This window comes from Pelmatolapia mariae, linkage group LG17 (assembly GCF_036321145.2).
Source record: "Pelmatolapia mariae isolate MD_Pm_ZW linkage group LG17, Pm_UMD_F_2, whole genome shotgun sequence".
Classification (NCBI taxonomy): Eukaryota; Metazoa; Chordata; class Actinopteri; order Cichliformes; family Cichlidae; genus Pelmatolapia; species Pelmatolapia mariae.
Window position 1 is genome coordinate 23,560,669 of NC_086242.1, and position 25,132 is coordinate 23,585,800.

At 42.3% G+C, this 25,132-nt stretch overlaps 2 protein-coding genes across 12 annotated transcripts in view; one reads left to right on the top strand and one right to left on the bottom strand.

Moving 5' to 3' along the window:
• Positions 1 to 5,587, top strand: part of ptpro (protein tyrosine phosphatase receptor type O) — a 42,239-nt gene extending 36,652 nt beyond the window's left edge. For all 3 annotated transcript variants that reach the window (XM_063500739.1, XM_063500740.1, XM_063500741.1), the window contains 4 exons: positions 34 to 188; positions 1,368 to 1,503; positions 1,691 to 1,812; positions 2,364 to 5,587. In XM_063500739.1, coding sequence (XP_063356809.1) covers positions 34 to 188; positions 1,368 to 1,503; positions 1,691 to 1,795 — 396 coding nt within the window. In that variant the 3' untranslated portion in view covers positions 1,796 to 1,812; positions 2,364 to 5,587. The remainder of the gene's footprint in view (positions 1 to 33; positions 189 to 1,367; positions 1,504 to 1,690; positions 1,813 to 2,363) is intronic.
• A 3,164-nt stretch (positions 5,588 to 8,751) lies between these two features.
• eps8a (EGFR pathway substrate 8a, signaling adaptor) overlaps positions 8,752 to 25,132 on the bottom strand; it is a 31,975-nt gene continuing 15,594 nt past the window's right edge. For 2 of the 9 annotated variants that reach the window (XM_063501304.1, XM_063501303.1), the window contains 18 exons: positions 24,931 to 25,080; positions 24,555 to 24,637; positions 24,338 to 24,474; positions 23,806 to 23,876; positions 23,361 to 23,487; positions 22,937 to 23,025; positions 22,630 to 22,704; positions 22,074 to 22,222; positions 21,821 to 21,998; positions 21,598 to 21,728; positions 20,222 to 20,333; positions 19,687 to 19,827; positions 19,558 to 19,593; positions 18,110 to 18,133; positions 17,162 to 17,420; positions 16,730 to 16,913; positions 16,090 to 16,222; positions 8,752 to 11,006 (listed from right to left, as the gene is read on the bottom strand). In XM_063501304.1, coding sequence (XP_063357374.1) covers positions 10,896 to 11,006; positions 16,090 to 16,222; positions 16,730 to 16,913; positions 17,162 to 17,420; positions 18,110 to 18,133; positions 19,558 to 19,593; positions 19,687 to 19,827; positions 20,222 to 20,333; positions 21,598 to 21,728; positions 21,821 to 21,998; positions 22,074 to 22,222; positions 22,630 to 22,704; positions 22,937 to 23,025; positions 23,361 to 23,487; positions 23,806 to 23,876; positions 24,338 to 24,474; positions 24,555 to 24,637; positions 24,931 to 25,080 — 2,190 coding nt within the window. In that variant the 3' untranslated portion in view covers positions 8,752 to 10,895. Of the gene's footprint in view, positions 11,007 to 14,241; positions 14,296 to 16,089; positions 16,223 to 16,729; positions 16,914 to 17,161; positions 17,421 to 18,109; positions 18,134 to 19,557; positions 19,594 to 19,686; positions 19,828 to 20,221; positions 20,334 to 21,597; positions 21,729 to 21,820; positions 21,999 to 22,073; positions 22,223 to 22,629; positions 22,705 to 22,936; positions 23,026 to 23,360; positions 23,488 to 23,805; positions 23,877 to 24,337; positions 24,475 to 24,554; positions 24,638 to 24,930; positions 25,081 to 25,132 lie in introns of all 9 variants that reach the window. The other 7 variants (XM_063501309.1, XM_063501305.1, XM_063501310.1 and 4 more) reach the window with 7 other exon arrangements.

A 25,132-nucleotide genomic window follows, 5' to 3' on the forward strand; every position in this document is an offset into this window, starting at 1 on the left:
TTATCGAACGTGAACTGTTACTGCCACCTGCAGGCTGATGAGAGTCAGGACGTCCTCCACCTGAACTACACCTCGTGGCCGGATCACGGCGTCCCCACGGTAAATGCCATCGAGAGCATCCTGCAGTTCGTCCATATCGTCCGCCAGCAGGCCAACAGGACCAAAGACCCCATCATCGTCCACTGCAGGTAAGGCCACTCCTTAAAAACATCTGCAGATATTTTATCTTGCTGTGACTCATCTGTTAGCATCCTCTGGTGGATACATGGAAAATCTAAAATACATCACCATTATTGAAACTTTTCGTCATTCCTGCTCATTAAATGAAATCAAATGAAACAGCGTACCCAGTGGTGGTGCAGTCTGATTATTTAAACAGGGAAGCAATGCGCAAATGTCTTCAAAATAAAACATTAGTGCACGATATATGCCACTATTAATGGTTCTACTCAATACGGTTCTACAAACATGGGCTGGATTTTCTGGATGGTTGCAAAGATCCTAGGATCCTCGATGGAATTGGATCAAGTAAAAAACCGAACCCCGGTCCTAGCGCCTGTAACCAGTAAGCGCAAGAATTAGTGATGTGGCAAAAAATTGGGGTTATTTAAAAGGAAGAAAATGGTGGTTTGTGGGAATGTGTGAATCATTGAAGAGGTTCTTTCTGTAGCCCTTCCCTGATCTCAGTGTTTCTAACTTCAGGACCAGTAATCTGTGGAGCTGTGTAGCCATCTTAACACTAGAACCACGGACTGGGTCATTTAGACTCCCTGGTATTTTAAAAATCGTGTAAATGTGTCACATTCAAACCCCATCATCTTGTATTTCATGGCTTTTCCTAAAACCCTCAATCCACCAACTTCCTTAGATGTCACTTAAAACGTTTAGAGCCGTGGAGCGTTTCTTTGGTAGAAATACTTGGAACCATGTAGACTCTGACAGATGGGTATGTGCTCGACAGATGTTTAATGGTTTTCTATTGTAACTGAGACATAAAAAGTCCTCCTCTTGGTATTTTCTAGTAGCCAATGAGGTCCATGTTTTTCCATATTGCTTCTGTATTAGAACCAGAACTGAGTCAGTTCTTGTTAGTGGAAACTGACCCACCTGCCATTAACGTCCCAGTTTGCGTTCAGGTTTTATGAGCGGTTGGGTAGATGTCCTCATTCTTTCTCGGAGTGAATCTATTTATCCGAGTTTGATTTCTGCAGGTTTGATCTTCTCAGAGCAGGAAGGCGACTCGGTTCCTGACAGTCGGAGCCATAAAAATGCAATTAGAGAGATGATGTAATGGCCATTATGATGTCCATTAGTGGACTAGCGACAGCAGCGATTTGGTTTCTAATGATGCCGCCTGTCTGTGTCAGTGCTGGAGTCGGCAGGACTGGGACCTTCATCGCTCTGGATCGCCTGATGCAGCACATCAGAGAGCACGAGTATGTGGACATCCTGGGCATGGTGTCGGAAATGCGATCGCATCGCCTGTCGATGGTCCAGACTGAGGTTAGACACTGGCACATCACACCAACACATACATGTGTAAATAAGACAGTTACTTGAAGAAGTCATTAAGTGTCCACAGTTTAGAAACTGTCAACTGGATTGTGCCAGCATGTCCTCAATGACCTGAATTTGTGATCGTGAGTATCAAAGGGTTGACGATTAGTTCAAATGTGTTTGTTGTCTGCAGGAGCAGTACGTGTTCATCCATCAGTGCGTCATGCTAATGTGGCAGAAGAAAAAGCAGCAGTCCATCACCTCGGACGTCATCTACGAGAATGCCAGCAAGACATAATGAGGACACCTCCAGACGTGAGTCAAACCCGAAGTATCAGGGCTCGTCCCGATTCGTAACGCTTTATGGTTATTCACGGTATAGAAAATGATTTAGAGCATCCATCCATCCTCATCTTTGTCGCGGGGGGCTAGACCCTTTTACAGCTATCCTAGGGCGAGAGGCGGGGTTTACCCTGGACAGGTCGCATGTCTTTGGACTGTGGGTGGAAGCTGGAGTACCCGGACAGAACCCTGCTAATCTTCATTGCTACCAATGATGATTATTAACAACTTTCTAGAGGAAGTGGTTAAATATCTTGGAGTAGTTTCAGTGAACCCTGTCAGGTCTGAGTCAAGCCAACCCTAAACTCTGTTATGAAGAAAAGTTTTTTTTTAAGTGTATAAATATAAATGCCATGGTCTGATAGCTGTCTACCTCAGAAACTAATCTGTGATAAAAAGTTTGACCTTAAATTTAAATTGAATTTACCTCTGCATCCATCATCTTCTTGTTGATCCAAACAAATGTCTTTGTGTTTTAGACTAAATCCTCCCTTTGTGCTTAAACCCTTCTGCTTGTCTTGCAGGCTGTGAACACACCCCAACCTCCTGTGCTTCAGGCATCCATTCTCTGCAGAAGAAGACTCGCTTCATCATCAGTATCAAAAACAAAAAAAAACACAACATAGAACATCTGGGCGAGAGAAAACTATTATCAGTCTCTTTCTTTGAATTGGTGTTAAAGCATGGGATGGAGTTTTGCCTTAAGGAGCCTTCACTGACTGACCAACATGTTCAACCACAGCCCTGCCCTCTGAACTGGACTGACTCACACCAACGTGGGCTCGGAGGAGCGTTGACAAGCTGCGTCTGTTGAGGCAACGAGTCGGTGGAACGGAGTCAGTGGTTTTTCATTTTTATTTATGTTTTTAATCTCAGGAGTCGCTGTAAAACCAGCAAGCACACTGGCCTCTTTCTCCCCTTCAAACCTTCGTTTTAGGTTCAGGTTTTGCTTTGCCCGTCGTCTTGCACGGTGCAGCTTTCCTGGCTTTTTGGGGCGTAGGAGTCGGCGGCGGTAGATTTCATCGTTACGCACTGCCACACCTACCGCACACGTCGATAATTAAAAACCCCAATGGCTCGAGCTCGCTGATTAACTGCCAGGACTGCTGCACAGGAAGAACCCAGCAAACATTCACTAAAGAGCGAACCCAAGATGAGCACAAATCGGATGTTTGGCGACACTTACGTCATCTTTCCATCATGGCTGTATATGCCAAACTTCAGAAGTGAAAAATGAGGAACTTTTCAGATTTCTGCTCCAAATTACAGCAGAAAATATCATCATCATAACACTATCCGAACTTTATCGTGATCAACCCTAGCGGTGTGAATGTTTGCTAGGTCTGTACAACAAGAGGGCACAAACGAGTCGAGGGGAACGCCGTCCCCATGCTGCCATCCCTCGCCGCTCGGCGTGTTTGAGGCCAGTTTAGAAGCTAGAGACTGTGGTTGTAGAGCTGTAGTTTGTATTTGCACTGAGGCCTCTGAGCTGCTGAACAAGAAGGGAAGCATTTTGCTGCTGCTTCCCACCGTGGGCGATCAGCACGCAGTCACCATGCTTGGAGCTGTAGATTACCGTTAGGACTACTGTAGAGCTTTGGACTGTCCGATCGGACTGACAGAGGAAAAGGACCGTATCCGACAGCATGGACATCGGAGACAGAATCTCTCAAGTTTCCCCGTTACTGGCCCGAAGTCACGGAAACATATCTGCTCAGCATATCAGCAGAGATCTTCTGGGTCCCACATAAATTGATTTTTCACCGTCTAGAAGTGCAGTCAGTTATTACACAACTACAAATTATACCTTTGAATCTGGACTAGAAAGTACAAATACGCAAGTTACAAAAATATCTGCATTTCAATGTCCCGATGCAGTCAGTGGTTTTCTTATATATGCCCACAGTGACTTCCGATAAAGAAGCACTACACTGATAAACGTTTAGAGTACATTTCACTGGACGTCACGTGTGATCCAGCGTTTGTAGTGCAACAAAATTGAGTGTACGCATCCTGTAATTATGTTTGACAGTTTATAAGAAACTTCCTTCACAACGGTTTGTTTTCTCGTTCATTTTGAACTCTAAGCTCTTTCTATTTTAACTTTAATTACAGATTTTTGTAGTGTTTTCAGTGAGTAAAACACCCAAAATTTAATCATTAACATTTTATGTAGTATTTCTTACATTTTTACCATGCCACATACTACAGTCTAGTATGTATTAGGCTAAAAGTATTTTAAACATGTGCGTTTCACTAAAATGCATTTTGTTGGGTTTTGTTTTTGCCACAGTTTAACATTTTGAAAGGATCTTTCGGGCATTATAAGAAAACCAGTGAGCACGGACATTTAATAAAAAACATCACAGTTCAGGTTTTTGCTGGTTTTGGGCCCCTGGTGTCGGTTTGTGAATGGCTGAGACCGACTCGTCCAATTCGATATGTACAGAAAAGTATTGAAGCATCAGTGTCTGCTAGTTAGATCAGATTCTATTCAGCGATTTAGTTTTCATTGTTCATCTTTCTACTGAGTATTTCACATGAAGGGCAGAAGAATATTCACATTTCCATCATTCCTCAATGATTGTAGAGAATGTCTACTGAGCAGATGAGTGGTCGACTTCAATGAACCCAAAGTTTTACACTCGATTCAGGACATACAGGGTGTCGTCAAAATAAGAGCTCAACTCTGGGGGACGGGGGAGTATAATAATTTGGGATAGCTATGACTTTGGAATGAATCACAAAAGCTGGTTGAACAATCCAAATAAAAGATTTGGTAAAATGCTAACAATTTCATCAAGCTTATAAAATGTATAACCCAAACTTAGAAAGTGTACTGCAACATACATGGTGGGAAAAGTGGAGCACATTTCAGATGAATGAAATCAAAATTCAATTTGATTTCATACCAAACTGAATTTTAGTTTTTTTTCCCATAATAATTACATTTTGGCACATCGAGCAAAGCTTTTAAATTGCTTTGCTAGTTATTCCCATAATGAATACTAAACCAGGTAACTCTCACTTAATGCTGAAGTACAGATTTTTATTTTGACGACACCTTGCATTAAGTTTGTGCAAATATTTCAGTAATTAATGAATGTTTAAAAAGGCCACTGGCCACTTGTGAAATGATTCATCTTTGTGGCCTTGTGCTTACCACACCTGAAGTCTTTACCTGTCAGCCGTCTCAGATCCTCGACGGTTGGGTACTTCGGTTCAGTCGCCGCTCGATCTGAAATAGTTTCCATGTCACTCTTAGATATCAGATGTACTGTACATACTACTACTGCTTAACTATTCTGTTTCTACTCGTCATTGCAAAGTTATTCTTGTGGAGATGTTGCTTTAGAAGTTTGTTTTTTAAAAGTTGTTGTAAATGTGAATCATCTTTCTCTGAGCTCAGAGCTGAATTCTCGCCGGCGCCGTTTCTTAAGCCTCAGCGTTTAGAAGCGTGACGTGGACGTGGAGGATGCATCTGGGGTCTGAGAAATGCACTTTGGTATGACTGTCAAAAAAATATTTTTAAAAACTGACAGAACTTGCAGACAGTTTTGTGAAGCTCAGCACTGAAACTCTTCTACAGTTCTTTCTTGCTTAGTGTGTGTCCAGTCGAACTCGTACGTCATTGGTGCCATTATTGTGCATTGTGTCACTTACAGTTTGAAGGATGATCCCGAGCTCGGGTCGCCGTCACAGAGTTTTACTGTGTGTGTTGGAACAAAATAAAAATGTTGCAGTAAAACAGTGTGTGATTTACTTTTGTCACTTTTGCGTCTGTCCCAAACTGGACCAAACTGGGTCATCAGCAGGATAAGGATCCAAGCACAGCAGCAAATCTCCAACAGAACGGCTGCCGCAGAGCTCAGAGAGCTGTGCAACCTCAATGATGGGGTGGAATCACACTTTACAATTGTTTAAAAGAAAAATTCATAAAAACAAGACTAACAGTTCAATTCATCTTCAACGTTATCATGCATTTTCAAATTATTTAATCTCACGACACAGAACGAAGTATAACTGTATGATCTTACATAATAATTTAGGATACCATCATGTGTGTTGGCATAATGGCGATATAATTTTTAAATACCATAGTTATGAATACATGGATTTACATAGCACCATGAATATAAAACAGTAGCTCTTTTGAACAACAGAGTCCTGAGTACTACTTGAGGTAAAAATAAAATCAGAAGGTCGCCAACTGAAATGTCAACTTTATGGAGTACACTGTGCCACAATATAAACCCCAAATATGATTCTAGCTTTTCTGACCATCTCACTGTACCGTATTTTCCGCACTATAGGACGCACTTAAAATCCTTTAACTTTCTCAAAAATCGACAGTGCGCCTTATGTATGAATTCTGGTTGTGCTTACTGACCTCGAACCAATTTTATGTGGTACACGGCACTCAAAAATGTTTTAGTACGACTTTGGTAAGCTACGAAACCGGACCGCTTGATGGCTTGTCGAAGCATTACGGCTACCGTAGTCAGGAGCCTCGAGGACTCTGAGTAATCTGGGTCCAAAACTCCGCCTCTTCAGGTCCCAAAATCAAATGAGCACTGTGGCATCACTGAGAGTTAAAAAACTGTCTAAATCTTTAATAAAATGATCAGCATTGTACGGAGCCCCGCAGGGGACATGGGAGAAGAAAAAAAAATTACGATGAACTTTTGTGAGATCTCGCAAAACAAACTCGGGATCTCCAACAATGGCGGCAGCTACTTAGTTGTAATATTACTCTTTCTGGGTCACAAAATAAACTTTTAAGATATTTTGAGGCGTGAATGTAGCTGTGTAAACGTCAAATATCTGCTCCGTTTACAAGACATCACATATTTGCAAAAGTGCTCCGACGTTTTCGGAGATGTCTGACACCCACCATCTCAAAGCTAACGGGAGGTCGAGACCTACTACAGCCGGGGGGAACACCGCTCTCCCGGCACATCATGCCTCGACCTCCCGGTCGGCTTCGAGCTGGCGGCCTCCGAATGCGGCTAAAACTTTAGCGAGATCTCGCAAAAGTTTTGCGAGATCCCGTGTTAGTTTTGCGAAAGTTCATCGGAATTTTTTTTCTCCCATGTCACTTGCGGGGCTCCGTAGCATTGCTGCTTTACCAGGTGTAACAATTAAGTTTAACATCCAGGCATCCATGAAAACAGAATTTATTCAATTTAACAGAGTTAGAAGTTAGCAGGAAGTTAGCTCGCTAGTTTCCACCTAAACATGATATAGCATGTTCTGACTGAGAGATTTCTGAAAAAATTAAAAGGTACAGCTCTGCTATCACTTCCAACGTAAATGAAGACAAAAAACTAAACAGCAGTGACGTTTGTAGGGTTACTGAAGTTGGACTAGCTGGTATATAATGACGTGCTACGTGATGTACCTGGTAGCGACACGGCTATGTTAGCATAAACACAGAGAAGCTGGAGGCAGTGTTGGTCAAGTTACTTGAAAAAAGTAATCAGTAACTAATTACTGATTACTTCCCAAAAAAGTAATCCCGTTACTTTACTGATTACTTATTTTCAAAAGTAATTAGTTACTTAGTTACTTTTTAAAAACATGATTTACAACCTGAATAGGTAATAAAGCAATAGATCTTTCAGCCCAATTCTACTTTTTCTGCATAATCCATCATATAAAATGTAATGTAAAATGAAAAAGTCTCTTTTTAAAACTGGTTTTATTAGTTTTAATCTTTTAACTTTATGCATCAAGCAAAAAGTAAATTATATGCAACATTCTCTGACTGGAAGAAATTTTTGGAACATTTAAACCTATTTTCTGCACATTCCAGCACATAAAATAAAATAGTTTTTGTGTTTACACTCACTCTTATAAATAGATGCAAGTAAAACACAGCAGAAAATAAATAAAGTCAAAGACTCAGCGGTCCTGTTGCTCCATTTTCACCTGTATAGCAGGAGTGAGGCAGGCGGAGGTTTGCCCTGGTGCAGGTGTGTCGCAGCGGTCAGTGGAAGGATCCGGGAGTTTCTCTGTGAATTTCCCATTCTGTGGCAGCGTACTCGGTGCTTGCTCTGAAGTTTAGGGTGTTTTTCGCTGTAAAAAGTTTTCTTCCCACGCAGTGAACAGCGGACGCTAATGTTTTTGTCACTTTTTAAGGAATCAAACTCAAAGTAAGGTCAGTACTTCCACGCTTTAAACGCTGCACGGTCATACTCTCTCCCGCACTTGTTATATTATCCATTGTTGATCTGCACACAGCTGTTGCCACGAACGTCGCACTCGCTTACATCATTGTCATGAGACACTCTCGCAAAAAAATCACGGTTTTAGTAACGCAGTAACGCAGCGTGCTTACAGGAAAGTAACAGTAATCTAATTACCTTTTTTGCAATAGTAATTCCTTACTTTACGCGTTACTTGAAAAAAGTAATCGGATTACAGTAACGTGTTACTTGTAACGCGTTACTGCCCATCTCTGGCTGGAGGATGAATGCTAACTTTTTTCCACTCAATAAAAGTTAATGTGAGGGTTCCCGATGGTTGGGGACAAATGCAATCACATTGGAGGATGCTGTAAATGGACCAAACTTCAGTCAAGAGAAGAACTGAGAAAATCCATCCACAATACGAGGTTAGTCATTAATATACTGCAACAACACGGGAATAGAGCAGCTGCGAGAGAATTCAACAACAAGTGGAGGAAGCAAGAAGCAAGAAGAATGAGTGAGTAAAGTTTGACTTATCTGTTTTGTTTCGCTTAATCCGGTGCGCCTAATTGTCTGAAAAATATGGTATTTAAATAAAGAATGAATTTAAAATGTGAGCTTTGCTGTGAACCAAAATGAAGCTCTGAAAGAAAGATGGCTCCGAAGCAGACGTGAAGATTACAAAAAAAAAAAAAAAAGCTCCGTGATGACATAAAAAAAATGCTTTTAGTAAATGTTTTATTGCAGAATGAGCAGATTTACATGGAAAAGGCACGAAGAAAACTATACACGTACAAATGAACTCTAACCTTTCCTCCTGATTGGCCTCTATACATCTGTTTGGGTAAAACTACACTACATACACTTTTACTGTTCTCTCATTAGCAACAAGCAATTCTCCATAAACTGTAAACTACTCTGCTTTAATCATTATTTGTATTACAGTGCTGTGCTACAGTTCAGACAAAGACAGAAAACTTTCCTTCAGAAGATTAAGTGCATAAGTGGAAACAAAATCAATACAATCAATGCCACAGTGAGTACAGGCTCATTTCTGTACATTTCCTTTTCTATGAGCGTTTACATCTTTCATTTACAGTGTTTTCAGGCTGCTTGTACAAACAGAAACAGTCTGCATGTTTTTACTTGATTTTTTGCTCACTGATCTGAACATCTTCTGTTGCTGATTTTTGGCGGTAAATTCTCAAACAATAGCCAGTGTTCAAATAATGTCTGAGCGTGCTCGTGACCAGCACGAACCAATCCAGTCACAGCGGGAACCATCACACCCGTGACTGTTAGAACACATCATCGCTTCAGTCCCAATGGTCGCCTCACTGATTGGGTTGGGTGGTTTTCAGAGTGATCAAAAAGGACAGATTTTTCACATTAAAAGCCTTTTAAGAAAACAGATTACACCCTTTTCAACCTTTAATGTGAAAGGTCTGGACTCCTTTGTGTGAGTCGTTATTGTGATCCAGTTCAAAATCAAGTCCATGTGAATGTGTGCGCGTAACCTTTAAAATGTGAACTTAAACCTGTGAACTTCCTGTCCCACAGGGGGTGCACTCGAGCTCATCCAGACAGAATGCAACTCTGTGGAGCTGAAGAACGAAAATGCAGATTTTTCTAGGGTAAAATTTTTCTTTTCCATCAGGTTTTCGATGGAATATACAGAGTTCAATTTGTAGATTTCCCCCCCCCCCCCATTTTTTTCACGAGGAGGCTGATAGTAATGGCAATTACTCGACCTGAATATAGTCAGCAATCGCTGGCATCACATCACCTGCAGCTCGAACAGGTAAGATGACCAATGAGACAGAAACATGAGGCTACCTGTTGCTTTGGACGGGGCATGATGAGTTCAACTACATTCATTTTGTGTTTTTACCCTCAGAACAAAGTCAAAGAAAGACTTTCAGATCTGAGCCATTACAAACACCTCAGCTGCTTCGGCTTGTTTCATTGGTTGTTATCTTTGCCTGAAAAACAACAGCATTTTTATTCATGTGCAAAAATGCTGATTACCAAATATCATTTCCTTGTAAGAAATCTGATCACTCACTCTGTGACAGATGTTCTTCATAAGTTATTTTTATAAAGTTATGTGCATTTCATTTTGCTTCTAGTTTTAAAATAATCTGAGAAAATGAAATCCCATCAAATAATTCTCTCAAAAACATCAGTCTGTTAGCGTAGATGATAGAATAATATTCATTTAGTGAATTTCATTTTTGTAACAAGCAGTCAGGCATGTCTAAAGTACCAGGCTCAGTTTTAGCCTCTCCGTGATCTCACTGTGCCCAGGCACAGAGGGAATAATCCACGTGTGCAGGATCAATCCCTCTTTGGAAATAAAAACACAGGATCAGCACTTCCTGTTTGCTTTTAGCCTTTTCCACAATCTTAACTCAAAAGACAATAAATCCTGAATGTCTCGGCTCCACGAGTCTTCTTAGAGTGCAGTGTGTTTATATCATTACATCATGAAACGCTCCTATGTGTGACCTGACCGCAGTGATGAAGCGGAGAGGACCGGGCGCGGCACTGACGTTAATACTGCGAGGCTTTGCTTTGGAAACGGTGATTGAACAGCTTTTCACCAACTAAACAGAGTCCCCAAAGTGTTCATGTGAACTCCAGGCAAACATGGCAGAATATTGAGTGTGTGGGCAGTCCGGTGGGCGGTCGGTTTCTGTTTCTATGGAGATGAGCTGAGGAGTTCCTGTCTACGCCGCATGATCTCCACGAACTCTGCGCGGTCGGCCGCCGCCTGAGGATTGAGAGAGCAGCAGGCTGCGGTTTGAAAAAAGGATAAGGTACAGCAGAGGGAGGGAGGAAGGAAGGGGAGGAGCTGGGTGGAGCTCAGTGGGCGCCGCCTTCATCGAAAGACTCCACCCCTGAATCACAGGTGCTGGCTGCCAGTTTCTCCTGCCGCCTCCTCATGATCTCCTGCAGCTCGGAGCCTGCACTCTTCTGGAGACGCAGACGAAACAGAGACATGAACAAACACTCATCAGGACACAAACACACATTTGATCTCAGGAGACTCTCGAGCGCCGCCTCGTGAGACGAGCCCATTTAGACAGACTGTCTGACTCACGTGTCCGGCACTTCCTCACTGCAGTTTAGTTTTCCACCAATAATCACGCACTAAAACCACTTTGTTTTTGCTGAGCTTTACTGAAACAGAGTGTTCCTCTCCAAAGATTACAGGTGGCCATCCAAGGTTAAAGGGAAATTTAAGAGAACAAAAAAAAAAAGTTTTCTCTTCTGACATTAAAATGCAAATTTGAGGAAATGAAAGGAAAAAAGAAATTACAGTAAAGCAGATCAACAGAAGCATCACGACTTTAAAGACACATTTCCATGAATAGTTTTTTCTTAAAAAAAAAAAAAAAAAAAAATCTCCATGAACTTGAACTGTCAGAAACTACGATATAATTATAAACTTTTTTTTTCAAGCTGATCTTAAGCAAAGTTTGAATTTTGGTAATTATCCACAGCTTTTATCTACATCGGTCTGTTACATTGGACAAACTACAAGCTGCTGCTTTCCCGGAGCACCTTAGCCCGTTAGAGCGCCCCCGAAAGTCTCCCCTCGACCTCTGAGCTTTTCAAGCAATAAATGTAAAATCTACTGAGCGTCAGTGCCGTCGCTTTAGAAGATTTTTTCGGCGCGTCGAGGAGAAATCTTCTGTCGGTCAGAGCCTAGCGGCGCCAGCTGGCTGCAGTTTGGTGTAAACTCAGCCTCGGGAAGCCTTTGGCGACTGCCAAGCTGCAAAGAGCATGTGGATGAATGTGTCTACGGTGTGGTGTCAGGAAGCATGCTGGGTAACGGGATTTTCTGAAACTGGTGGCACAAACACCTGCTACACTAGAGTCTGTGTGTTTCCAGAGATGAGGTGATCTGGAGCAGTTCGTTCACCGCAGGGAGAAAATATAGCGTTTGAGGCCGAAGTGCCGATATTTGTGCAACCAGCTGCAGGTGGAAAGAAGCTTGAAGTGTTCAGGTACGAGAAGTGATCAAAAAGATTACACGAAGCGGCCAATTACAGGAAAAACCCTCATGCCACTGAAATTTGATCAGTTTGCTCTTCAGCGTCGTCTCATGTGCACCTCTGGCCCTCTTCCAGATGTTTCCTGTTGTGACCTGTGAGTCCTCCTCAGAGCTCAAATGTCACATTCACATCTCATGTAACAACAGTTACACGAGGTAAGGCGGGCAATCAGACAGCGAAGAGTTTTAAAACTAATAAAACACAAAATGATTAATTTCATTTTTTCCGTACTTTTCTCTGTCCCCCCCCCATTTTAGTCTTTTTAATTATTGTCCAACAATAATAAATGAAAAATCAGTTCTGGTATTTGAATGAAAACTGTTCATTCACAGTCCTGTAGATATCCAGAGTCTCAATAAACATCCATCAAGGCCGCATCAGGGCAGCTCTAATAAATTATACTAAATTAGCAAAGGAGAAAATTGTATTTTTACATTAGTTTAATGAGTTCAAACTATTTTCATGTTTTGTTATTATTTCAAAAGTCTATTTTCATATTTAGTGAACTAAAATGTTTTTTTCACATTTAGTTTTGCAAGATGAGCTTGCAAAAGGTCCAGAGGTGCAGAAGAAGATCTTACAGGCAGATTGAACAATTTTAGGCAAGTGTTTGGTTGACATCTGAAACTTTTTGGTCACTTTATTTAAAAAACTGTTTTAAAAACTGATCCAGGACCACAGACAGCTAATTTATACTTACCAGACGCTTCAGTATTACAGGTGCTTTCACAGGTATATCGCCACTTTACTTATCTAAGATGGTATTTCAAACCATTCAGCATGGTCCATGTCTAGATTGTGGGTTCAGCAGCTGATCTGAATCTGGATGTTTTCAGTGTTTGTTTCTTTATAAAGTAACAAACAACAGTAGATATTAAATCTAAATTAAATTTGTTTAAAAAATAAAAATATGAGCTAAAACTAACAATTGATGTGTTGGAGAAAGTCCTGAAACCCAGATCCGTACATGGAAAATGTGTTTACACATTTTACCAAAAGAAGGTGAAAATCACTACACATCCAGGTTTCTATGGGAGGGTGGGGCTGTGAGTTAGCAACAGGTCAGGGTCAGAGGTCAACAGGAAGGGCATTGTTCTGGAGCTGCTTCGTTCAGGGAGTTTAAGAAGGACTTTGTGCACAGCCACAGCAGGAAGCCTAATGCTGACTACCTTAAAAATGCTGCTACACATGAAACATCTGGAGCCTCGTTCTGATGGCCAGATTCAGGAATTCTGAGAAAAGAAACTAGTCTGGAGTCCTGTGTCGATACGAACAAATCCCTCGGTGCACCCGGTCAATGTTGGTCTTCATCTGTGGGCTAATTATAGACTATAAATCCAAAAGGGCCAGGTAAAGAGAGCTGATGGGAAATTCTGTTAGATGAAAAACTCCCCAATATCAACAATCCAAATTCAAAAAAGTCTAACGCACTAAGACTCGTTTAAGACTTGTTCCCCCCAAATCAAGACCAACTAGTCCTAAACTTGGGATACTTTGTTGATACTGTTGAAACTGTTACTAAGTTGAGAACAACAAGTCCAAAAGAAGCAGCAGTTGCTGCAGCATCTTGGGCCTTTTTGGCTCCTAAGTCATGTCACTAATTAAGAGAAACAGGAGTCCAACAATCTAAATTCAAAACCTGTCCAAAAACGCCAACAGTCCCAAACCTATGGCCACATCAAGACCAGCAAGGCCAAGTCAAGAAGAAGAGCAAGACACAATAATGGTAAATGTTGATTCAATTTTTGTTGTTGAATTTAAAGTGGTTTATTGACCATGATCCCTAACCCAAAAAAGGGCCAACAATCCAAAAGTAAGACAGGTAAGTCCCAGTTAAGACCCCTCGAACATGCGCCTCACGCCAGGATGAACAAGTCTCACGTTAGCCTGACATCTTCTGACCAAGTTTAAAAAAAAAAAAAAAAAAAAAAAAAAAATAGTACTAACAGATACTGGAACATGTTGGTACCCAAAGAGGACATAAAATTAAGGGTTTACTTGAATCCCATTAAGTATCTTAATTTTGTCATGAGTCATGGAGGACCTCTTGTTGAATACCACAGAATGTAAAACCCCATGAGTCCTCCATCTCATGCAGTTTCCTTAAATCTGGCCAACAGAATGAAGCTGCATTTACATGAACACGATACCTTTAATGAGTGTGGTAACAGAATCAGAAGATCAAAGGAGGCTCAGAAGAAAACCTGCAGGTGGGAAACAGACACCAGAACACCAGACCTCGCCAGTTTGGCGACAGAAAGCTTAAAGACAGAAAAGATCGTGAAGAGGCCTCCAGCTTCCAGACACAAACACATGGCAGCAAACAGATTACAGAGATTACCATCTCTGACCCCTCAGATTATCTGACAGCGTCAAGATCAGGATCATAAGTGCTGCTGTTGTCTACAAATAATACACTTCCCTTCAAAGAAGTTTAGATTTTATTACAGGAAGTGATCCGATTTGTAATCCAGCACGAAACGTTTTAATAATAATAATAATAATAATAATAATAATAATAATACACCTCAGCAAGCCTCATCTGTCTGTTCAGTTTAACACCAACAGCCTGTCGGCTCCCTCTGGTGGTCAAACTCAGCGACTTAACCCTCTTTCATTTTCACTAACTTCAGTAATCAGTTAAATCGGCGCTGACATGTCAGATACTCAGATTTTGTTTTGTCTCTGTTTCCTGCTGCACGCATTTGTCTGATGAACCAATCAGCTGTCAGGAAGCTTGGCCTCAACTAACAACACGATCTGATAAAATGCAGTAATAAAACCACACTGACAGACACTAAAGTGAACAATAACACGATTTCACCATCAAAGATTCATTTGTGAAAACTAATCTGTCCGAATACAGAACGTTTGTGTCAATGATCCTTTAATCTAAGAACATAATCATGATGAGGATGTCCCTAAGGAAGCTGTTTAAACTCAATAAAGGCAGGAAGTACAGGTCAAAATTCATTTTTAGATTATTTGAAACTTAAAGTTGTAGTTAGTCAGTTTTATTCTTTTAATATTCAAACTTTATTCGTTAAATATTGGGGCTCCACCATTAGATTCATGGGATGCATGGGACTGACTCTTCTGTAAAGTATTATGGATGTATAATACAGTTATTATTGTAATGCAGTCTTAAGTTATTTGCAGTTCATCTCCTTTAGTCCTTAAAGAAAAAGTTAAAGCCTTTTAATAAAAATGTGTAAAGTCTAATTATTATCCTTCAAAAAGCTGAAATTAAAAAAAAAAAAAAAAAAAAAAAAAAAAATCACAAAATATTCAGTGAAAAATCCAAAAGGTGTGATGTTTTAAAAAAAAAAAAAAAAAAAAAAAAAAAAAAAAAAAATTACCCAGACTTTTTAAATAGTCAAAAAAAGTCGGTTTTGTTTTTAAAAATCTTGTCCTGAACGTGAAATTAAAATAAATACATCAATTAATAATATTAACAATAATAATAATAATAATAATAATAATAATAATAGTGAGCGTGACTGTATTTTCAGGATATTAAAACAGGCTAACTTTTCATTTTATTGGGTGTAAAATAGTACTGTTCAAATAAGTATGAACTCATTAGTGAAATATAAAGATTATGAAACCTAAGACCATTTTAACTTCAGTGTTTAAATTATGCTTCCTGTTTTATAAGAATATATCCAACATTATGACTGCCTCATTTTCTAAATACACAAACTTTACTCTGAAAATATATTTTAAATACGTTTGTGTTTAATTAAAATGTTTTTGCTGTTCTTGAAGATTTGAAGTATGAGGTGGGATTACTGTAGTTTTATTTCTAAAATATTCCAGCTTTAATCAAACCAAACCTTTATTTTGAAATATTGCACACGTTTCCTCAGAGTGACTTCCTGTCTCTGTTGCTTTCCTGCAGTTACTGACGTTTCTGCTTCCTTCACTTAAAATCAGACTGATTATAATAATTAGGGATAAATCTGATGGTGACGTCGGGTCTGAGCAGCGACACCCACCTCGAGCGCCGCCTTCTGCACGGTGACCTGACTGAAGACTCGGGCGCCGTCGTCAGGACAAACTGTCCTCAGCTCCTCCTTGTTGAGCGAGAAGAGCTGAGCGCCAGTGAGCACACCGAGGCTGGTGATGGTGCTGCACACACACACACACACACACACACACACACACACACACACACACACACACACACACACACACACACACACACACACACACACACACACACACACACACACACACACACACACACACCATTATAGCCTCTCCAAATACGTCCCCATTTCCTTTTACAGTTTGTGGTTTCACACTACAATCATGAGATGGTTAAAATTGATGACGGGTAAAGAAAGTGACATCATTTTATTTATATGACCCGCTTTAAAGCATGAAAGTCACACTGTGGATTATTTTACTTTGAAAAACTGTCATTAAAGCTTCCAGAAGTGGACGTTTCCTGCTCTTGGTCATAAATCCAAACGTTTTAGTCACATGACTGTCAGGATTGGTCACATTCAGACTTGACTCTCAGACTTGAGTCCAGTTTGTGTTTTTCTGGTTTCCTTCCTACTCTAAACACAGGTTTAAACTTTAGGATCAACTGAGCGTGTGGGTCAGTGCGGGTTAAAGCAGCACACTTACACGGGGCTGAAGCCTTTGGCCTCCAACCACGCTTTGACCTCTTCTGGTGTCGAGTCGTACGTGATGCTGACCGACGGCGTGCTGCCACTGCGGGCGGGACCCTGAAACTTCTTCTGGGCGCTGCGACCGAGCGTCAGCCTGTGCATCAGCTCGTCCTGGACCTCCTCCATGTTCGACTTCCTGCCTACGGACAGAAACACAAACAGGGTCACCTGTACCACGTCACCTGCCTCTCACGGTCTGGATTCTTTAAGTAGAAACATTTATTCAGCGAGTCTGAATATTAAAAGTATTCAAACTGATCACGGTTTGATTTCCTGAACTTTATTTAAAAAGGATGGGATTGTTTGTGTTTTTCATAGAGTTTTTAAACAGAGTCTAAAACAGGTGTTGGGGCTGAACAGCTGGATCAGCGGGTGTTTCTGGACTTACGGCTGCCAGCGGCAACAGCAGGTTTCTGGCTGTTTTGCTCCCTCATGGCGACACTACCCATGTCGCTGGACGCGTTGCTGTTCTGTCGGCTGACTGCGCTGCTGCCGGCGGCTGGCTTTGTGGGCTCGGCAGCCGGAGGAGGCAGTGGCGGCGTGGGGACCCTGGCGGGGGCAGGAGCAGGAGGAACCGGTGCGGGGGCTGGGGGCATTGGCGTGGCAACGGGTTTGCTGGGGACAAACTCTGTCCTTGTGGTCTGTTTCTGCAGGATACAGATGAGTTTTTCAGTGTACAGTTGAGTGTACAGGTGAGCATGTCTGTTCACCTCCAGCTCCATGTTTTACTCATGACTCCTCAAGAGCCGCTTTGCATGATTCACAGTTCAAAATAATCCTCATTTATCTTATTCGGTGCCTTAGCTGCAGCTCCTCCCTAAAAGCCTGCTTTCTTCTTATTGGCTGACTCCTGGAAGCCTGCAGAGGGGCAGCACATATCGTTTTCAGCTGTCTGTATAAAATAAAATGGATTTCTATCTCAGGAACTTTAAATTGAGCTCGCAATGAATCATTTTCCACACGCCATCAGGTCAACTTTGGGGGCGGGGCTTGCAGCACTGAATATTCCTGATTGGTCAAGCCCTTCAGGTAATTTTAAGCCACCAGTATCTGCAGCAGCTTTTAAAACCTTTTAAAGCACAGCCTATACTTTCTCATCAGTCAGATTTTTCAGGGTCAGGGTTTAGGCTTCCTGCAGTCAGGGTTTTTCGACCCTCTGCTGGAACTTCAGGTGGTGTAAAAAGGACCTGGACTAATGACGAGACACCTTTGTGAACGAAGAAAGACTGTTTTGATCTTTGAAATATCTAAAGCGGTGGAGTCTGTTCAGAGCTGGAGGCGAGCAGAGTGCTTCCCTCCAAACAGCAACAACAATCAAAGTCTCAGTAGCGTTTACCTCGTTAAGCTCTCCCAGTAATTGCTGCCAACGAGAAATGAGACAGATTATGGCGATGAGACGATGAATCAACATGTGTAACTCACTGCAAACTGACCCAGGGTCTGTGAGGAGCCACTACTGGTCACTAAGACTGACCTGATCCTAGAAAACCTCTTAAAGGGACAGCCCACTGCTTTATTTTAGCCTTGCTCAGACAACAGCGGCACCAACAGTAAATGTTTATTCAGCGATCTACAGCAGCGCCACGAAGAACCGAAGAAAAACGTCACTGAGTTTCTGTCGGCTTTGGCATTTTACACTGAAAACCTCCACAGGAAGTAAAGTATTAAAGATAATCCATCACAATTGCAATCCGTTAAACCACAGAAATTCCACCTTTAAAGATCAGCACGTTTACCCTTTTAGAATATAAGTAAAAATAAACTGAATAAATGTAAGTGTAATTGTTAAGAGTTAAAAATGTATTAGCAACATTTTATATTATACTATAAATAATAATAATAATAATAATAATAATAATAATACTACAGTGGTCCCTTGCTATAATGGGGTTCAAATGCAAAACAGCGGTGAAAACTCGCTGTTTTGCAGATTTTTTTTTTTTTTGTGCAATTTTGCATTCTTTCTTCTTTTTTTAACAGCGCATTGTGTTCTGCGTCCTGATTGACAATGATTGGCTGTAGACCAATCAATCTCGTGCCGTGTCTCCTGTACAGTACAGAATGCGTTCAGCATGTCAAATTTACAAATTACAAATTTTCAAATCTTCGATTGCTAGCAGTGTGATCTGGAGTGCTGTATTGTATGTTTTCTCCCCAACACACACAACAATGTCAACAAAACGTTTTGTACCGTCAAAGGCAACCATGGGTGCCTTTGGTTTCATTCTATAATACTGGACTTATTTGTCTACGAAGCTTTGAACTTTGAGAGTGTTTAAACAAGAGAGAAAAGTGTGAAAATGTTCGTGCCTGTCTGAGAAAAGTGTATAAAGTGTGTAGTGAGGGGTTTTACAGCCTTGAAACATCTATAATAATTGTAAAAAATAAAGTTGGCTACTTCGCGGATTTCACCTATCATGGGTCATTTTTAGAAAGTAATAATAATAATAATAATAATAATAATAATAATAATAATAATAACAACAACAACAACAACAACAACAACAACAACAACAACAACAAGTAGTAGATATTAGAACAATAAGTAAAATGTCCTTGGAGCTATGACGGAGCTCTGGGTCCTCCTGGTCCAGTCCACAGGACTGACTTTTAAGGACTGCGAGGAAAAACAGCTTTAATCTCTCTCTCAGCTGAGAGTCATTTCATAATTTAAAGGTAACCAGATTCGCTCAAACGTGACACTGTCCCTTTAAGATCACAGCAAATCAAACGCAGGAAGTGGAAACTACAGCGAGCTAGAAACACACACCCAGCTCGTCCTACCTTGAACAACTCAAACTCCCTCCTTGGCATCATAAGCTGATGATTGATCATAAAGACAGAACATGAATTGAGGTGACTGAGATGGGACAGGAAGTGAGCCGCTGCGGTGAGCGTCAGAGCGTGCGTTACCTGGACGGTGTGGCTGTAGATGGGCTCTCCTCGGCTGGTCATGTCCACCGCTTTGGTGATCTCCAGGATGTTGTTTGGCACGTAGCCCGTCGCCCCGCAGCCGTTACGAACCTTCCACCACTGCTTCCTGTCGTCCAGCACCTGCCAGGCAAGAGTCAGGGATTACTTCACTCAGTCTCCCCCTCCTCCTCACTTCCTGCTGCGTATTTTTTGTTCCCATAGAGATGGGCATGTTTAATATGACATGAAGTCAGTGTCTACACATTAAAGCTCTGAACACTCAGTTTATCTCAGTTTTTTATACTCTTGGATTGCTTTGATGTCATCTTAGACACAGAAGCCCCACCTACCAGCTGTTAAAACCTTCTCCAGCCAATCAGAAGAGACCTGTTTTTAGGGGAAGGCACTTTCAGAGAGGAGGGGCCACACTAAGGTTTAGTATCAGCTACATGAGGATTATTCTGAACTGTGAATCATGCAAAGCTACTCAGAGTCCAGGAATAAACCACGAGCAGAAGAAAACTAACACGATTACCTCGACCACCTCGTCTTTAAGTACCGACAGCTCTGTGTTGTTCCTCCCCACAAAGTCGTACTTCGATTTGGCAAACATTTTGGGCTGCCCTCTGCCATCAGCGTCGAAGCCTCTGAAACACACCAACAAGGAAGATTTCAGTCCGAAAAAGAAAGAGGACCCGAAGCAGCACAGCAGCTCCACGGGTCCAAACACCGAACTTTAAAGGTAGATCAGTCTCCGAGGAGGAACATCAGGTCAAACAAAAACCTCTTCTCACTTTAAGAGTCTGATCGGTTTGGATCTGACGCCATGACGCTGCTGAACATCGTAAAAATGCGATGACATAAACTAAACGGCTGCAGCCGTGGAGAAATGTCCCACCGACAGATCAGAGGAGCGTCAGCCAGAAGAAGACAAAGATCATAGCGAGCGAAGAAGAAAACCAGCAACACAAAAACCAATCAGCAGCAGGAGGACAAACAGGAAGTGACAGAAGATTTATCAATATTTTAGCTGATTAAAGTTTACTGATCAATGATTATATTTCCTCACCTCTGTTTTATATTCAAATATAAATGAAATGTTCTGACGTTGATAATTAAACTGAGTCACATTCAGTAACACTTCATTAATGCATTTATTATTTTAAAAACATTTACTTAATGTTAACACCATAACTGCATTAATGCAGCAAATCTACGTTAGCCCATTAACGCGGATCGCCCCATGCGAGGGCTGCATAGAATCAATGCGTTAGTGCGGTTAGCTCGTTAACGCGTTAGCGCGGGTGGCTTGTTAACACGTTAGCACGGGTCACTCGTTAACGGATTAGCGCCGTGAAGCCCCTTGCACGGGGCGATCCGCGTTAACTCGCTAACGGAGATTTGCCGCGTTAATGCGGTTATGGCGTTAACGTCACTGTAACGAGATTAACGCCGACAGCGCTAGTATATTTATATTCATTTATTATGAAATCTTTTTATTTATTCTATTTTAGCATGCATAAATATTTGATAATAATTATTATTATTGTTATGATGTTGATGAAGAAGAAAAGGAAAATTTGATTGAATTTTTTCTTAATTCTGGTTTGTTATATTTTCTTTGTTTACATACGTAGTTGTTTAACCTTTTATTAATTTTGAAATATTTTCATTTGAATTTTTATAATGAATTTCTATTTACTGTTTTCTTTATTCGCTCATGTTTGAACTTCCTCTTTTCTTTAGTTAATTTTTTATAAATGTTGTTTTTATTTCATCTAATCATTGTTGATTGTTGTGTGATTTTTCTTTATTCTGCTGTATTGATTTTGCCCCTCCCAGGCCTCCGTAGAGCAGAGCAAGCACAGCAGTGGGATCAGTTCTCCAGGGCGTCATGTGACCTGCAGTTACCGGTCTACACGGCGGCTGGCGGCGTGTTTGAAAGCAGCCACGGCCGTGTCCTGATCCAGGATCTGCATGCGTTTGTAGGAGGTGTTGGTGAAGGCATACCCGTCAGCAGGGGGGAACCTCTGCAGCGCCACCTGCAGCAGAAACAGAAATCACACCACGAGTGAGTACCGCGTCAGCGAGAGACAAGCTTAACTCAGAGCCACTTTCACGTCCTGCCCCTTACCTCCTGAGCCACCCACGGCCTTGGGTCCTCCGGTCTCTGCAGGTTGGCGTTGGCGAGGCTTTCGGCAAGCTGAGCGAGCTCCTGCTCACGACTTGGGGCCGGCAACGCAGGTGGCTCCCAACCATCACGAAACCTCAGAACACACGGCGGGAAGTAGTGGTCCTTCGGCCACTCCAGCCTTTAGGAGACAAAGATGTTGATCAATCAACCAATCAAATCAGTCGACTGATCCATCGGTTACTTCCTGTCTGACCTGCTCTTTGTCCATCCGTCTCCCAGGGCAACCCACAAGTGTCTCTCCTCCGCCGTCCCCGAGGCGTGAAGGAAGTCAATGGCGTCTCTGGTCAGCAGAGGAACGACAACGCTACGAGCCAGATCAACGCTGCCCGAAGCCTGGATCACCTGAGTGGAAGGAGGAGGAGGGTGTGACAATAAAAACTTTTTACTTACATTTACAACACTGTTTGGGGTTGCCTTAGGTGTAGCTGCTCTGGTGTTCCACCTGAAGGTGGAACTGAGACTTTAAACCCTTAGAACCTGAGATTCAAGGTTGGAGCAGCAGTTGTGATATGTGACGGTGTTTGTGGACCAGCCGTCACACTGATCTTGGGTCTCGAGTCCCTTATGCTCCTCCTCCATGTCAGGGGTTTGATGGGAGGAGAGATTCTGCCTCTCAGCTAAAGGATAGATGGATGGATGATAGGTGGAGCCTCTATCTTTCTTTAGCTCTTAAGGGTTTATTCCAGCTCCATGCCTGAAGTCAGAGCACATACAGGAAGTAGCTGTGTGAGGCGCTAACGGTGACTTACCATCTTTAGTGGCGTGAACAGGAAGTGGACCAGCTCCACGGCGCTCGGGTTCTGGATGTGGTCCTTCAGCTTCCCCTGCAGACGGAGCACAGAGAGCTCATGAGGCAAGAAGCAGGTTCATCACCAACAAAACTATTCAGTCAGTCTGACAATAAATAATCAATACAATTAACCTGCGCAAAAGAAAACACTGACAAAAGATTCATTTATGATCAGTGAGTTTTATATCAGCAAATAAACTGTGAGAGGAGGGAGGAAGGAGGAGGGAAGGGGAGGAGGAGGAAGAGAAAGAGGAGGTAGGAGGTACCAGCTGGTTGAAGGCATGCTTGAACTTCTGCAGACAGTCGACAAACTCGTCTTCGCTCGGAGGTTTGGAGCGCAGCGTCAGGACGCCCTCTGGTGGACACAGAACATGACAGAGGTCAGTTTGTTTAACTGAGGTCAGTCACAGGTCACATGACTCAGAGGAGGGAGGAAGGATAGGTGTTCCTGTCACTCACACTAATTTATTAAAACAGTTTGGAAATAAATCAATAAATGTATTGTTGAGGGATGCAGTGATTCAGAAATCTGAAGCAGCCTGATGGGAAACAGCTGCCAGTGAGCTGATCTCTGATCAGCACATCCCTCACTCTGGTTTCAGCAGGATCTGTCTGTGTGGACAGTACTGTATTGTAGTATCAGCACTTTTACTGCATATTTTGATTGGTGAGGCTCTGCTGCCTTCTCACCTCCGGGGCTTTTCTTCTTGCCCTTCTTGTTCTTCTTCCTCTTGGAAAGCTCAGTGAAGGCCTCGGCGGCCTTCTGAAGTTTGGTGACGAAAAACTCAATGTCGTCCAGGATGTGGTTCAGGATTTGCTGCGAAAAGGAGAAGCTGTGCTCAGGATCTTTTAATGTTTGATTCACCTTCACGGCGGCCTGCAGGTTTCCTGTATGCGTTATTTAATGATTAAACCTGAACAACAGCGCAGCGTTCAGCGCTCTCAGCTCCCTTATGTAAGCAGATTTGCTCTCCAAAGCTTCCAAACTCTGATTACGCTTGAATGAAGCAGCCTTCTTCAATCGGCTTAAATCTTCTATTGTGCCACAACCCCGGGCCGACCTCAGATTCAAGTTTAGCTCCTCCAGCTGCTCTCAGATCAGCCTTGAAACCCCACCCACACATGGGACACTCACCACATCGCGATCTACGCGAGCTGCCGTCATCTCCACCGGCCCATTGTCCTGCGACAGCCGTCTATCGTCTGCTGCAGAAGGGAGAACGCACATGTGTGAGGAAAACGTAACACCCGATTCATGAGAAAACATTAAAGTGTGACTGAAAACCAACACAGACATTTTTATTACTACGTCCTATCTCCCATATCAGTCCCACACAGTCACATCACAGTAAATCCTCAAAGAAATAAGAAGCAGAATGATTCATCTGAATAAACTTTACCTGCAGCCTTTGTATTAAAAAAAAAAAAAAAAAAAAGTATCTCAGTATTTGTTGCTTTCACTATCAAAAACAAAACAAAAAAACCAAACAAAAACAAAACCCATGTGAGCTTGAAGCAGCTGGTCAAAGATAATCCCAAATACTCTGCGAAACAAGCCGTTTAAACTCCTCCCACTTTAACCCAAATTTCTTCTGACTGGCTGCCCCTCACAACTAGAAGGTTTGAACCGCAGGTGACTGGGGCTTCTAGCAAGTGACATAACTCACCCTCATACTGCTCATTGGTCCATGCCGACCAGGCTGCTGCACGACTCTTTACGTCCACCAGATCAGGTGACGGTGGCGGCTGGGGGGCAGGAGCGGAAGGGGGAGGGGGGATAATGCCATCGCTCTTCAGGATCATCCTGCAGACAGACAGATCAGCCAATCATCTTCTAGGATGAGAAACTGGGCTTAGTAACCCTAAGAGTGTCTCAGCTCTTACTTCAGGGTCTCCGGCCGTTTTTTCACTTTGCTTCCTTTGGCATCCATCATGGCACTTTCTATGTCAGCTTGGATCAGATTCGCCTATCGGAGAAAGAACACGGATCATTAAGTTGTTCATCAGGATGAAACACATTTATAACATGACATCTGACTCTGTCCGAACAGGCTGGCATTGCTGGAGTCCCACAGGGCTCTGCCCTCGGTCCTTTGCCATTTACATCAAAGCTGAATTTTAATCAATGTTTTCATTTATTAGCAGCAAACAGGTTTCACAGCAAATTCCTTCATCACACAGTAAAGTCAACTTTGAAGTGTTTTAGGACTTTTGGCCCTCAGGGCTATCTTAGTGTCTTGCCCAATCAGAGGCTGTTTACTTTGATTTCGTCGCACTGGAACAGGTGGAGGTCGGGTTTGGCCTGACCCGGCTCTTTGCAGATCAGAGCCAGGATGGAGTCGTAGCTGCAGGCGTTCATCACGGCCTGGCAGTGCTGGATTGAGCCAATCTGGAAGTTCTCCAGCTCGTTCTGAAGGAGAAAAACCCACAAGTCAAAGTCGGAGTGGGTCACACTGAGCTTA